This window comes from Ostrea edulis, chromosome 6 (genome assembly GCF_947568905.1).
Source record: "Ostrea edulis chromosome 6, xbOstEdul1.1, whole genome shotgun sequence".
Lineage (NCBI taxonomy): Eukaryota > Metazoa > Mollusca > Bivalvia > Ostreida > Ostreidae > Ostrea > Ostrea edulis.
In genome coordinates this window covers 4,509,166-4,525,459 of record NC_079169.1, presented here as the reverse complement: position 1 = coordinate 4,525,459, position 16,294 = coordinate 4,509,166, and the positions used below count along the sequence as shown (strand labels likewise).

The 16,294-nt window shown below is 36.5% G+C and overlaps 1 protein-coding gene across 2 annotated transcripts in view; it reads right to left on the bottom strand.

Moving 5' to 3' along the window:
- Positions 1-10,548: 10,548 nt before the first annotated feature.
- The window catches only part of LOC125645676 (structural maintenance of chromosomes flexible hinge domain-containing protein 1-like), a 68,024-nt gene continuing 62,278 nt past the window's right edge, over positions 10,549-16,294 (bottom strand). For both annotated transcript variants that reach the window (XM_048871431.2, XM_056141319.1), the window contains 2 exons: positions 13,067-13,225; positions 10,549-12,924 (listed from right to left, as the gene is read on the bottom strand). In XM_048871431.2, the coding sequence (XP_048727388.2) occupies positions 12,698-12,924; positions 13,067-13,225 (386 nt within the window). In that variant the 3' untranslated portion in view covers positions 10,549-12,697. The remainder of the gene's footprint in view (positions 12,925-13,066; positions 13,226-16,294) is intronic.

Sequence of the window (16,294 nt, the reverse complement as noted above, 5' to 3'; positions counted from 1 at the left end):
AAAAATATATAGGAAAACTGAAAATGTAATGTTAATATTTTTGAAAATCTGCGGATAAATTAAAATCTTCAGAAAAGTAAGAAACAAAACATGTCAATTAGAAAAGATGACAGACAAATATTATATATTTAAAAAAGAATTGAAATGAAATGGCAAAATTTCAGATATACCGCCATATTTTACATTCGAATCAAAGAAGAGGAACAAAAAGTACCAATCCTGATTAAAACTGTTAGAAATTACTAAAATAATCATATTGTTGTTAATATTGTATGCACTTTTCATAAAGAAATTAGTTTCCTTTATGAAGTTATATAATTTGTAAAACCGTTTTACATCGAAGGAATTTAGGAATGAGTTTATATTTTCGTTGGATGGAGGTATAACACCAAAAAAGGTAGGGGGCGGATAACCGCATCATTGCGCGTAGAGCATGGTGCAAAGTTTTTCATCTTGTTCTTTTTCTTCTTTTTTTAATTAATTTATTTATTTTTTAGGAATACCTCCATCCAACGAAAAACAATAATGTATTCCCTAACATTTTATGTAGTTTTCTGATTACAATGTTCCGATTGGGCTTGGTTCAGATTTGAAAAATCGCAATAAGTCTAAATTTATACCATGTTTCATTTTTTTTTAAAAATATATTTCGATATGTACTTTTTTTCTATTGGGCATGTTTTTTTTTTTTAAGATTTTCTCCGTAGATTTGCTAACAAAATAACTTCTTTTTAAAATTGTAGAAAAAATCGTTGAGAGCTTGTATCACTTTCAATGGAGAAACCATACTTCATAAGCATAAAATGTTTTAACGAGCCATTAATTAGATTTTGGTGTAATGAGGTATCTTAATGTAACCATGTGCTTTTAATTAATATTACCAATCATGTCCAGTGGATTTTTATAAGAAAATCTTCAAAGTTTATGAATATTTCAATGTCAAACTCAAATTGATCCCCTATTGAGGTCAAATCCTATACAGCCCCCTCCCTTTTGGGGGAGAGGGCATGACTTGAAGAAACTTCAATCTGTAGTAGATGAGGGTACATGCATATCAATATGACTAATTATGAACCTGATAGTGTTGAGATAAACATGTTTAAATATCTTCTTTCATCTTTATTACAAAATGAAACTTTGATCCTCTATTAAAGCACCATTCAATCTCTGGGTAGAGATTATGAAGATTGAGTAATCATCAAGAATATTTGCTCTGGTGATCAACCTCAACACCCAAATAAATCACAATATGTTGTGAACATTTGAAAGATGTCATCCAGAAACCAATCGGTACTACATCGACAGGACATGTCCGATATTTCCACCAAGTACCCCGATACTTGTATAACTAATAATGGTCACCACCATAGCCATACCAACAATGTATTTAAAGAGATCTTTATAAAGTATATAATTTCCCCCTTCCAGTATTCCACATGACACTATTAAGAATGAAATCCGCACTGTGAAAAAGAACAGAGACTTGAATGAATACATTGCTACAGTAATATACCATCTTCGCAATGTAAGATCAGAATAAAACTAAAGAAACAAAAACGAAATACAGAAACACGTAGAAAGAAATATGATGTCACAAAACTCTAACAGCCAGAGAAGAGGAAAACATTCACATTGGAGTTGAAAAATAGATTCCAAGTGCTAGAGGAATCGGAAAATGTAGAAGACATCTGGGAAAGGCTATATAAAGAAATTAAAGAATGGAAAAGCTGGAAGAGTTGATAGGATAACAGCTGAGATATTAAAAGCAGACAAAGAAACAACAGCAAGATATTTGGAAAAGCTCTTTGTAACTATCTTGAATCAAGAGACTATACCATCGGTTTGGAATAAAGTCCTGATTGTAAAGATTCCAAAGAAAGGCGATAGATCGGTATGCGATAATTACAGATGCATTACACTTTTATCTGTACCAAGCAAAGTCTTCTCCAGAATAGTGATACAAAGGATTCAAGATGGAGTGGAAAAACAGCTGCGTGAAGAACAAGCTGACTTTAGAAGATGAAGGAGTACAACAGATTTACACTCCGAAATATAACAGAACAATGTACCGAATGAAATTAAACATTGTTTGTAAACTGCGTTCATTTCGAAAAGGCATTTGATTCAATTCATAGAGATAGCCTTTGGTCCATCGTGAAGTTCTATGGCATCCCAGATAAATTGGTCCGAATGGTGAAACTTCTTTATGAGTCATTTCAATGTGCAGTCCTAGAAGATGGTGAAGAATCCGACTGGTTCCGGGTAAAAACAGGAGTGAAACAGGGATGCCCGATGTATGGAGTCCTGTTTTTGTTGGTCGTCGACTACATAATGAAAAGAACCACAGAAAGAGAACCAACAGGGATAAGGTGGAACTTCACCTAAGATCTAGATTTCTCAGATGATCTTGCACTACTCTCCTAAAAATTCCAAGACATCCAACAAAAGACACGTGAAAATGCATGACTACATGAAATGCAAGTCGAGAGGGCCTCAGAATAAACACAAAGAAAAACAAGCTAATGACTCAATTCTGACATAATAGAACCAGTGAAGATCGATGGGCAAGACCTAGAGGACATAGAAACATTTACTTACCTTGGAGGTGTGCTAACATCAAAGGGAGGATCTGACGATGATATTACCATCAGACTGGGAAAAGCTACTTCTCATTTTAGAAGGCTCAATATAATCTGAAGCTCATCAAAATTTTCCATCCAAACGTAAGTTAACTTATTCAACAGCTTGGTCAAGTCGGTTCTCATGTATGGAAGCGAGACATGGAAAACAAAGGAACTAGACAAAAAGATCGACACCTTCCAGAATAGATGCTTGAGAAAATTAACGAGAATAAAATGGCCAGAGAAAAAATCAAATGAAGAACTCCATCATAGGACAAAAACAAGAAGAGTAAGCGAAATAATAACTCCAAGAAGTGGAATTGGATTGACCATGTACTAAGGATGGAGAACACCTGGATTTCTACCACTCCACTGACATGGCACCCAGAGGAAAGTAGGCCCGCCAAAAACAAGGTAGAGAATTAGAACTACTGAACAGGAAAGGATAATGCTGGGGTGGAATAGCTGGGCGTCAGAAGGACAGCAGCCAGAGACAGGCAGTGTATTGGGGCCTTATGTGCCAGCGGGCACTAAGAGGATAGGTGAGGTGAAGATGGCAATATACAAGATGTGGGCGACTTCAGGCTATGTACAGTGATCTTGATCATCATATTCTGCTGAGCTATAAGGATCATTTGTACAACCGTGGAGTCTGTGAGGTATATTGTCAATTCTGCAGTCATCTGTTACACGAGTTCCATCATACACATAAAAATAGCCCCAGGTATTGACCTTGATCATATGGAGCAATAGGAATATTGACCTCCCTTACCGAAATACAAAGGTTCTGGCAAACAGTTGTGGTAAATTTGCCGCAAGTTTGCAGCAAACCTCTGGCAAATGTTTGCTGCAAGTTTGCTGCAAATTCATAATTGCGATGCAAATGAGCTTTGTGGCAAACAGTTGTGGCAAGTTTGCGGCAAACAGTTCTGGCAAATTTGCGGCAAACGATTCTGGCAAACATTTCTGGCATGCATATATTGATAGCAATCTGGTTCTGGCAAATTTGCAGCAAACAGTTCTGGTGAATTTGCTGCAAACAGTTCTGACAAATGTTCGCAGTAAACAATTTTAGCAAGTTTGTGGCAAACAATTTTGGGAAATATACTTAGAATGAAATATTTGGTTGAATCATGACAAAAGTATTTCGGAGTAGCGATAATCTGATTTTTTCGTTGTCATTGATAATGACACGTCATGCCCAAGTACATCTTCTTTTAAAAATTTGTCTAATTAATGTAAAAATTGATATCATAGTTCATTGAATTGTCAAATCCAAGAGCGGTCAGTTTTCATTTAAAATATTGATTTGTGATCTCCAAATTTTGTAGAAACCACAGGCACCTGAAGCGTGGATAGCGTGTATATAAAGATCTTATGTACATAACCCCCTCTACCCAATGATAAAACTAATGTAATTTATCCAACTAATTGACGACTTTAAAGGAGCGAGATTAAAAGTTCAGTGTTTGACAAAAAACTAAATTCACAGTTTTCACCAACCCCCCTCCCTCTTAAAATTAAATAAATGCATAGGCGTAGCTTGGGTTCGAATATTACCGAGGCAGGGGTTCTGGGGGGCGCAGCCCCCCAGAAGCTATCGACATTTTAACAACGTAAAAGGTGTTTTTTTTGGTTGGTTTTTTTTACCGAGGCAGCTGCCGCGGTTGCCTCAATGGAAGCTACGCCACTGAAATGTAATGATGAATGTTGAAACTATTGATTGATAGTATCTTGTTTAACGTCCCTCTCTGTATACCTTTTCTACTGTTTGTTTACAAATAAAAGTGTACATTAAAACTATTAAATGTTCATTTATATAATGTGGGGAAAATGTGTAATTATTTATTATAAAGCACTGTCCAATTTATCATTAATTTAGATTCATTTTAGATTTTTCATTTAACATGCATTCAGCTTGTATAATTCAGTTTATTTAGGAATGAAGATACTTTTGACCTACTTTCTGCAATATAACCTAATTTTTAAAATCCGCGAATATTCAGTGGCGAATCTAGAGGGAGGGTTCCGTGGGTCGGGAAATTTTATTTAAAAGGGGTATAAATAACGCATTTTGAGGGTACCCCCCCCCCCCTCCCCTTGAAAACCAAAATCAATGGTAGACCTCCCTCCCTTTAAAAAATTCCTGGATCCGCCTGCGATATTCTGCATCAAGTATTAAAATTGGTTTTAAAGTTTATTACCTTCGTTCGTTGAAAGCAAAATGATAAAACTACACTGTACAATTCTCTCTACATAATCATGTAGGCCTACTGTTTACTTCGCAGCGCAAGATCCGACTTTGAAGTCGCTCAGACAGACATACATGTAACACAAAATACGCCATGCAACAGGAAATGCAGAATAACGTACGGCCTTTTATTTCATTAAAGTTTCATCAAACTACGTTATAATTTACCAGAACATGAGCATTGTCACCAATTCAATCCGACACAGTAAAATACAACTGCAATTCACAGATCGCGATCCACATGTCAATCGATGCGACGTGACGACATTTAGCAGGACATGGCGCATATTAATCTGTATTGTTTGCCAGAAAATTGCCGCAACTGTTTGCCACTAGTGGTAAATCTTTTTAAAATTCCCAAATGTTTACCAGAACTTTGCCAGAACTGTTTGCCACTACTGGCAAACTCCTGCAATGTTTTGGTGAATAGTTATGGCAAACAAATCTATTTGCCGCAAATTTGCGGCAAACATTTCTTTTTGGTAAGGGCTTGACCATATGGAGCAATAGAAATTATCTGCATGTTGTTGAATATCAGCTTAACACCAAGTATGAATTTTGCAAGATTGAGCATACTCCCACATGTGGCACGACTCATTATGTGCACATGCAAAGCAACCCTTCTACATGTGTATATATATAGTACCAGTTTCCATAGTTTTTACAATTCAAAGCTGACGGTCGGATGGAAATTTTAATCCTCGTGACCATGGCTGTCAACTTTTAACAAGTATACACTGTGAAAACATTTAAATTGGGGGAGGGGTGGTGTTAAATTTTCATGGATTTGCAAGAAATTAGTTTTGCAGCAATATAACTTCAATAAACTGAAATATTATATATTACCGAACGAATTATACGTACAGTTTAGGTGGTATACTTTGTTCAATATTTTACCCCGAAAACCTCCCAATCCTCTTCCAAGCTACTGATACACCCTTAAAAAAGACAATGAGGTTTTAAATTGATATCCCGCCATATTAAAGAACAAAATTCCACAATGTTGGCAGTTACAATTTTCTCTTGTTTTACTGTTTATTTAAATTTGATAAAAAAATTTAAACCACGATTCCCCGAGCAAATTTTTCAATATTGTTGCATGAACTATATACGATGTATACTGTTATTTTAATGTTGTCAACTATATACTGTTATTTCAATGTTGTGCTAACTATATACTGTTATTTTAATGTTCAGTTAACTATACGACTTACTTGACTTAGTCCCCTTCGTCCCTTACGGAACATAGGGCTGAAACAGTCATCCTCCATCTAACTCTGTTTACAGGTTTGGCTCCTCTCCAGGTGGTTCCAATGTTATCTAGTTCTTTCAGCCTTGTTCTTCTCCAGCTGTGTGTTGATCTCCCTCGTCTCCTGTATCCCTGTGGATTCCAGTCCAACGCCTGTTTTGTTATGTTGTTCACAGGTTTTCTCAAAGTATGTCCAATCCACTGCCAAGATCGTATTTTAATTTGTTCATCCACTGGGTCTTGCTTTGATTGAATATAGTGGTTCTTGTTGCTAATGGTTCGAGGCCACCATATTCTACATATATGACGAAGACATTTGTTGACAAACACCTGGATTTTGTGTTGGAGTCCTTTGGCAAGTCTCCAGGTTTCAGATCCATAGAGTAGAACAGATTCTACGTTTGTGTTGAATATTCGGATTTTTGTATTTGTAGAAAGTACGTTGGATTTCCATACAGGCTTTAGCATGGCAAATGCCTGTCTTCCTTTGCTTATCCTAGAATTAATGTCTTCTTCCGTCCCACCTGTTTTGCTTACAATACTTCCCAAGTATGTAAATTGGTCTACTTCCTCAATGTCTTCACCTTCAACTGATATTGTTCCCCCTTTCCTGGTCATAACTTTCATTATTTTGGTTTTCTTGATGTTAACTTTCAATCCGATCTTTCTTCCCTTTTCATATAGTTTCTTGGTTTTGTCTCTCATGTCTTTCATTCGGTGGGATAGCAATGCTAGGTCGTCAGCAAAGTCTATATCCTCAAGGTTGTTCACCATTGTCCATTGTATTCCTCTCTTTGAATCAAAGGCCTGTCTTGTAACCCAGTCAATTATTATCAAAAACAAGGTAGGTGATAGAGGGCATCCTTGTTTAACTCCAGTTGTTACTTTAAATGGTTTAGTTAGGTTTGAATCATGTATTATTTGTACATTGAAATCTTCATATAATGCTTTTATCATGTTGACTATTTTAACTGGCAGACCGTAATGTCGTAGCAACTTCCACATTCCATCTCTGTTTATAAGTTATCAAAAGCTTTCTCAAAGTCTATAAAATGTATATATAGTGAGGACTGCCACTCCACAGATTGTTCGATGATGATTCTGAGTGTAGCAATTTGGTCTATGCAGCTTCTGTTTTGTCTAAAGCCAGCTTGTTCTTCCCCGAGAATCTTGTCTAATGCATTTTTAATCCTGTTCAGTATTATACGACTCAGAACTTTGCTTGCTGTTGTAAGAGGGACGATACCTCTCCTGTTTTCACAGTTACTAAGATCACCTTTCTTTGCTAATTTGACTAGTAGACCTTTTTACCATTCTGATGGGAAACACTCTTGATTCCATATTTTGTTCAGCAATCCATACAAGTATTCGGTAATTTCATTTCCACCTGCTTTCAATGCTTCTGATGGGATTTCATCTATTCCAGCTGATTTTCCATTTTTTAGGAATTTAATGGCGATCTTTATTTCATTCCTGCTGACACCTTCTGTTCTGATGTTAAGCTCTTCTCCTGGGTCTAATTCTATTGGTTCGTCTGGTTCTGGTCGATTTAATATTGCTTTAAAATGCTCGTTCCATCTTTCCATTTGTTCTTCTAGCTTTGTAAATGTCTTTCCATGTTTATCTTTCCCAGGTTTTGATTTGATGGTTCGCCTGTTACTGAGTGTTTTAGTGAGGTTTTGATTTGATGGTTTGCCTGTTACTGAGTGTTTTAGTGAGGTTTTGATTTGATGGTTCGCCTGTTACTGAGTGTTTTAGTGAGGTTTTGATTTGATGGTTCGCCTGTTACTGAGTGTTTTAGTGAGGTTTTGATTTGATGGTTCGCCTGTTACTGAGTGTTTTAGTGAGGTTTTGATTTGATGGTTCGCCTGTTACTGAGTGTTTTAGTGAGGTTTTGATTTGATGGTTCGCCTGTTACTGAGTGTTTTAGTGAGGTTTTGATTTGATGGTTCGCCTGTTACTGAGTGTTTGAGTGAGGTTTTGATTTGATGGTTCGCCTGTTACTGAGTGTTTGAGTGAGGTTTTGATTTGATGGTTCGCCTGTTACTGAGTGTTTGAGTGAGGTTTTGATTTGATGGTTCGCCTGTTACTGAGTGTTTGAGTGAGGTTTTGATTTGATGGTTCGCCTGTTACTGAGTGTTTGAGTGAGGTTTTGATTTGATGGTTCGCCTGTTACTGAGTGTTTTAGTGAGGTTTTGATTTGATGGTTCGCCTGTTACTGAGTGCTTTAGTGAGGTTTTGATTTGATGGTTCGCCTGTTACTGAGTGCTTTAGTGAGGTTTTGATTTGATGGTTCGCCTGTTACTGAGTGCTTTAGTGAGGTTTTGATTTGATGGTTCGCCTGTTACTGAGTGTTTTAGTGAGGTTTTGATTTGATGGTTCGCCTGTTACTGAGTGTTTTAGTGAGGTTTTGATTTGATGGTTCGCCTGTTACTGAGTGTTTTAGTGAGGTTTTGATTTGATGGTTCGCCTGTTACTGAGTGTTTTAGTGAGGTTTTGATTTGATGGTTCGCCTGTTACTGAGTGTTTTAGTGAGGTTTTGATTTGATGGTTCGCCTGTTACTGAGTGTTTTAGTGAGGTTTTGATTTGATGGTTCGCCTGTTACTGAGTGTTTTAGTGAGGTTTTGATTTGATGGTTCGCCTGTTACTGAGTGTTTTAGTGAGGTTTTGATTTGATGGTTCGCCTGTTACTGAGTGTTTTAGTGAGGTTTTGATTTGATGGTTCGCCTGTTACTGAGTGTTTGAGTGAGGTTTTGATTTGATGGTTGGCCTGTTACTGAGTGTTTGAGTGAGGTTTTGATTTGATGGTTCGCCTGTTACTGAGTGTTTGAGTGAGGTTTTGATTTGATGGTTCGCCTGTTACTGAGTGTTTGAGTGAGGTTTTGATTTGATGGTTCGCCTGTTACTGAGTGTTTGAGTGAGGTTTTGATTTGATGGTTCGCCTGTTACTGAGTGTTTTAGTGAGGTTTTGATTTGATGGTTCGCCTGTTACTGAGTGTTTTAGTGAGGTTTTGATTTGATGGTTCGCCTGTTACTGAGTGTTTTAGTGAGGTTTTGATTTGATGGTTCGCCTGTTACTGATTCGATGTTGTAGAGGGTTTTGATGTCACCTCTATATACTGCTTGTTCTGCTTCAGTGGCTAAGTCGTTTACAAAGTTTCTTTTGTCTTGTCTGCAGTGCTGTTTGACTTCTTTATCTATCTCTTGGTTTTTCCTGTTGGCTTCATTTTTCTGTTGTCTTGTTTTTGCATTGTTGACACTATCTTTTGATTTTTTTCGTTCTTCAATTTTTGCCCATGTTCCATCCAATCTTTCATTTTGTTAGTCTTCTTTCCCAGCACGTTGTCACATGTTTCTTTGATGGCAGTTTTACCCATTTCCCATTCTGTGTCAATGTCTAACTCTGCCTCAATATTATTAAGTGCTTCGAATCTATTCCCGAGCTCAATTTGGAATTCTTGCTTTTGTCTGACATCTCTTAACTTCTCAACATTGTATTTTGTACGTTTGTTTTCGAGAAAAAAAAAATTAAAAAAGTTAACTATATACTGTTATTTTAATGTTGTGTTAACTATATACTGTTATTTTAATGTTCAGTTAACTATATACTGTTGTTTAAATTTTAAATAATGGTGTGCTGACAATATATTGTTATTTTAACAAGAGGTACTGTGAGCAATGCTCACTAAAAATACCCCCCGCTTACCCCAATCTCCCAAAGGGTATTGTTAATAGGTATAAATTACCTCTTTCCCGGAGTGTAAAAATATGGTATGCCTTTGTGGAAGAAAATGGAAAATATAGTCCGAACACAAATCCATGGCATAAACCTATAATTTTGACCTCGAGATCAAAGGTCAAGGTCATAAAGAAGTCATGAATGTACATGACATATAGTCTCATGCTGATACACCCATGTCTTATGGTATGACTATGTCAAAACCCTGTAATCAATTTTGACCTTGAGGTCAAAGTTCAAGGTCATGAAGGTACCCAACACATCGTCTCATGGTGATACACTCATGTGTCAAATATGGTATGCCTATGTCAAAGAACAAAGAAGTCATGGCCCTGACACGAATCCATTGTAAAAACCTTTAATTTTGACCTTAAGGTCAAGATTATATGGAGGTCATGAAGGTACATGACACATCGTCTCATGGTGATACTTGTGTCAAATATGGTATGCCTATGTCAAAGAACAAAGAAGTTATGGCCCGGACACGAATCTGCAGACAGACTGACAGAGCGATTCCTATATACCCCCCTGAACTTTGTTCGGGGGGTATAATAACGTTGTGCTAACTATATACTGTTATCTTACTGATGTGTTAACTATATACCGTTGCTTGCACAATGCACATCTTGGATTTACCAGCATTGGAGATGTCCTCCTTTTCCTCATGAAATATTAAAATACATGAAAGAAACAACATCAGAATTTAATATGATCAATACAGTACTGTTTGAGCGAACATACAATGTATATATTTCATCAGTGCATACAATGGAATTTTTAAAACTGGTTGAAAATTTCAATTAATAATACTTTTAATAAAATTACAAAAACAGAACATGTCAGAAATATTACAAGTTCCCAACTCTTTAATATAGAGATCCACATTTTTAATGTCCACTCTGAAGTACTGAAAACACAAACACTCTTTTGACTAACTTCACTAATTCTTCTTCTTCTTTACAAAATGTACATAACTGAATACTGGCAAAGATTTATGATATGGATTTAATTTGGCCCCTTAAAATGTGAACACTTTTGGAATAGGTACTCGAATTTTCATGACCACAATATATACTGATAAGAAATGAAGCATTTCATCTTCTGCCATTGTTTTTATCAGTGACTGCTAGGCCTTGTTTTTTTCATTTTAAAACATTTTTGTTCCAACATTGTCAACCCATCTGATCTCTGAAAAATAATCTATGTGGCAATGATATAAATAATTTTGTTGCTGAGATCGGTACATTTGTAACAATGGAACATTTTATCTAATGGTTAAACATCCAGAAGTCATACATTCATAAGGATCATCCCCATTTTTCTAAATAACACACACGTAGAGCTGCATATTAGTAAGCTGTGTATTCTTATTGTTTAAATGCAGTAAACCGCTTTAAAAATCAGAAGTGATTTTAAGGATTTAGAACAGGTCCACACCATACAGAGAATATTTGCACCCTTATTTTCTTTTGAGTAAATATTTTTTAAAAGCCTGCATATAATACTGGAGTGATATGAATTGCGGTGGATGCCAAATCACATGACCTTCACAAAGAATACAGTCACCCAAATATGTAATTCCATGGAGAACTATTTTATGTTCTTCATTTATACACAAAACTTGTACTTGCCAATTAATCATGTGGTTTTGCGTTCTGGCACAAACACATAAACATTAAGAGAAACAGTCATGAAACCACTGTATAAATTGATGTATTATAGTGCCAAACAGATAAAATGGACTAAAGGGAATCCGAAATGGCGGAATACAACACTTCAGTATGTCAGCCCACTTTTCTGACAACAGTAAAATTTTCTCACTTCATTCACAACATTAATTGGAGTAAAGGTACTTTTTAAAGGTAGTCTTTTTTTTTACCATGTACTACACAGTAAGTGTACAGATCATTAATCCAAGATTGCACTAACATAAGACGTCGCGCACGCTATTGGTGTCAATTTTGGTAACGTCAAAATGACGTTAAAAGCGCAGTGTCATAAGATATAATCTAATTTACGTTATAAGAAGTTTTGATGATAAAAAATATATAATTCAGCACCGATTCCACCGAATTTGAAATGTACTAAAATAAGTACAAAAACAGTGTATTATTCGACAACTCTTCAAAATATAACAGACATACATGTGCATGTATTTTAAGGTATACTGTACATATACTGTTCACACATTTTAGTAACTGTAATTTTGAAACTAATAAAACATTGAATAACTAGTAGTTAAAACAAATTAAAACAGAAAAACTACTGGGAAGCAAACATCAATGTTATACCAACTGTTTTACAATCGACTGTACTGTCTGTGAGTGTGTGTGTCACTGTGAATACATGATAATGGTTTTCAAAGATCAGACCCTGCAACAAATTTAAACCTTACAGCAGTACGTGTATGTTTGGTAACACTATGATTAATGTCCAAATGAACTTCAGAGTAGAATATTTCTTGTTGAAGTCAATCCTTCTTCCCAGAACAATTCATCCTCACGACAGTAATCACAGATTAAAATATTTCACGTGTCACATAAAATATTCATGGATTGCTGATTAATCGGCTATTTACACTGATTCCATATTAATCAGTTATATACAGCATTTCCCCAATACCTGCTACAATGTATAGTTACTGCATCCACCGAGATAGTGTTTATACATCTATCAACTGTTACATCCAGTTATTTCGTCAGTTCAAGGCTCTATATAAATAGTATCTATCCACTATCCAGCTGCCTTGCTGTGCACACATGAATTTTAATGCCCTACATGTTTTCCCAAACACTGTGCCACAGTACTGGCATACTCCTTGCACGTTCCGCTCTGTTCACGTTCTTCGTGGTTTTTTGCGACTATCCTCTGATGTTGGGGTCATGGAGGCCAGCCTCTTGCTTTGTCTGGTGGGGGTAAAAGTAGTGCTTGGGCTGGGTGTGGGCGTGGATTCTGTCCCATTGACAGGTGTACGGTTGGCAGTGCGGGGTCGTTTACTGGGAGAGATGACATCAGGTGAAATAACTTGTGGAGTTCGAGATCGGTACGGCATGGACGTCACACCTAAGACAGAGAGAAACAAGAACTTTAAAGACAATCAGGACAGAAGCTTGATAGAAAGATACCCTGTCAATTATGATTGTTTACATCATTATAAATTGTTACACAATTTCAAAACAAATTTTCAATGCTTTGTTATGCAAACCCAATTTTTGTTCTAGTTCCCTCAGCTGCTTTTCGGCTTCCTGACACTCCTTCTTTTTGTTCTTCATCTCTGGCAGTTCTATGTAGCTGGATTGTTCTTTCAGTTCATTTCGGGATTTCTGTGTCTTCTGCATCGCAACTTTGAGTCTCTGAAGGATTTCTGAACAAAAAATATTGAACATCTGCCGTCAACCAAACTCAGAACTGAGGATCACTAAACTAGATTGATTGATTGAATTTTGTTTAGAACAACAAAACATTGAGCCTCTACATGCTACCATTCTGTACAAGAGAGATAAAGCCTCTGTAATCTATCCGGGCTGTGTAGTAAACACTTCATGCAGTAATGATTCAGTGGCCCTTGGAATTGACTGTACACGATTCAGCCATTAGCATCTTCATTACTGATACACCATTCATACTGTATACAGCCATCTTACTGATACTCCACTCATACTGTATACAGTCGTCTTACTGATACACCCCTCATACTGTATACAGTCATCTTCATTACTGATACACCACTCATACTGTATACAGTCGTCTTACTGATACACCATTCATACTGTATACAGTCATCTTACTGATACACCACTCATACTGTATACAGTCATCTTACTGATACACCACTCATACTGTATACAGTCATCTTACTGATACACCACTCATACTGTATACAGTCATCTTACTGATACACCCCTCATACTGTATACAGCCATCTTCATTACTGATACACCACTCATACTGTATACAGTCATCTTACTGATACACCACTCATACTGTATACAGACATCTTCATTACTGACACATCACTCATACTGTATACAGTCATCTTACTGATACACCACTCATACTGTATACAGTCATCTTCATTACTGATACACCACTCATACTGTATACAGTCATCTTACTGATACACCACTCATACTGTATACAGACATCTTCATTACTGATGCACCCCTCATACTGTATACAGTCATCTTCATTACTGATACACCACTCATACTGTATACAGTCATCTTCATTACTGATACACCACTCATACTGTATACAGTCATCTTACTGATACACCACTCATACTGTATACAGTCATCTTCATTACTGATACACCACTCATACTGTATACAGTCATCTTACTGATACACCACTCATACTGTATACAGTCATCTTACTGATACACCACTCATACTGTATACAGTCATCTTACTGATACACCACTCATACTGTATACAGCCATCTTCATTACTGATACACCACTCATACTGTATACAGTCATCTTACTGATACATCACTCATACTGTATACAGTCATCTTACTGATACACCACTCATACTGTATACAGTCATCTTACTGATACACCCCTCATACTGTATACAGTCATCTTCATTACTGATACACCACTCATACTGTATACAGTCATCTTACTGATACATCCCTCATACTGTATACAGTCATCTTCATTACTGATACACCACTCATACTGTATACAGCCATCTTCATTACTGATACACCACTCATACTGTATACAGTCATCTTACTGATACACCACTCATACTGTATACAGCCATCTTCATTACTGATACACCACTCATACTGTATACAGTCATCTTACTGATACACCACTCATACTGTATACAGCCATCTTCATTACTGATACACCACTCATACTGTATACAGTCATCTTACTGATACATCACTCATACTGTATACAGTCATCTTACTGATACACCACTCATACTGTATACAGTCATCTTACTGATACACCCCTCATACTGTATACAGCCATCTTCATTACTGATACACCACTCATACTGTATACAGTCATCTTACTGATACACCACTCATACTGTATACAGTCATCTTACTGATACACCCCTCATACTGTATACAGCCATCTTCATTACTGATACACCACTCATACTGTATACAGTCATCTTCATTACTGATACACCACTCATACTGTATACAGTCATCTTACTGATACACCCCTCATACTGTATACAGTCATCTTCATTACTGATACACCACTCATACTGTATACAGCCATCTTCATTACTGATACACCACTCATACTGTATACAGTCATCTTACTGATACACCACTCATACTGTATACAGTCATCTTACTGATACACCACTCATACTGTATACAGTCATCTTACTGATACACCACTCATACTGTATACAGCCATCTTCATTACTGACACACCACTCATACTGTATACAGTCATCTTACTGATACACCACTCATACTGTATACAGTCGTCTTACTGATACACCACTCATACTGTATACAGTCATCTTACTGATACATCACTCATACTGTATACAGTCATCTTACTGATACACCACTCATACTGTATACAGTCATCTTCATTACTGATACACCACTCATACTGTATACAGTCATCTTACTGATACACCACTCATACTGTATACAGTCATCTTCATTACTGATACACCACTCATACTGTATACAGTCATCTTACTGATACACCACTCATACTGTATACAGTCATTTTACTGATACACCACTCATACTGTATACAGTCATCTTACTGATACACCACTCATACTGTATACAGTCAACTTCATTACTGATACACCACTCATACTGTATACAGTCATCTTACTGATACACCACTCATACTGTATACAGTCATCTTCATTACTGATACACCACTCATACTGTATACAGTCATCTTACTGATACACCACTCATACTGTATACAGTCATCTTACTGATACACCACTCATACTGTATACAGTCATCTTACTGATACACCACTCATACTGTATACAGCCATCTTCATTACTGATACACCACTCATACTGTATACAGTCATCTTACTGATACATCACTCATACTGTATACAGTCATCTTACTGATACACCACTCATACTGTATACAGTCATCTTACTGATACACCCCTCATACTGTATACAGTCATCTTCATTACTGATACACCACTCATACTGTATACAGTCATCTTACTGATACATCCCTCATACTGTATACAGTCATCTTCATTACTGATACACCACTCATACTGTATACAGTCATCTTACTGATACACCACTCATACTGTATACAGTCATCTTACTGATACACCACTCATACTGTATACAGTCATCTTACTGATACACCCCTCATACTGTATACAGCCATCTTCATTACTGACACACCACTCATACTGTATACAGTCATCTTACTGATACACCACTCATAC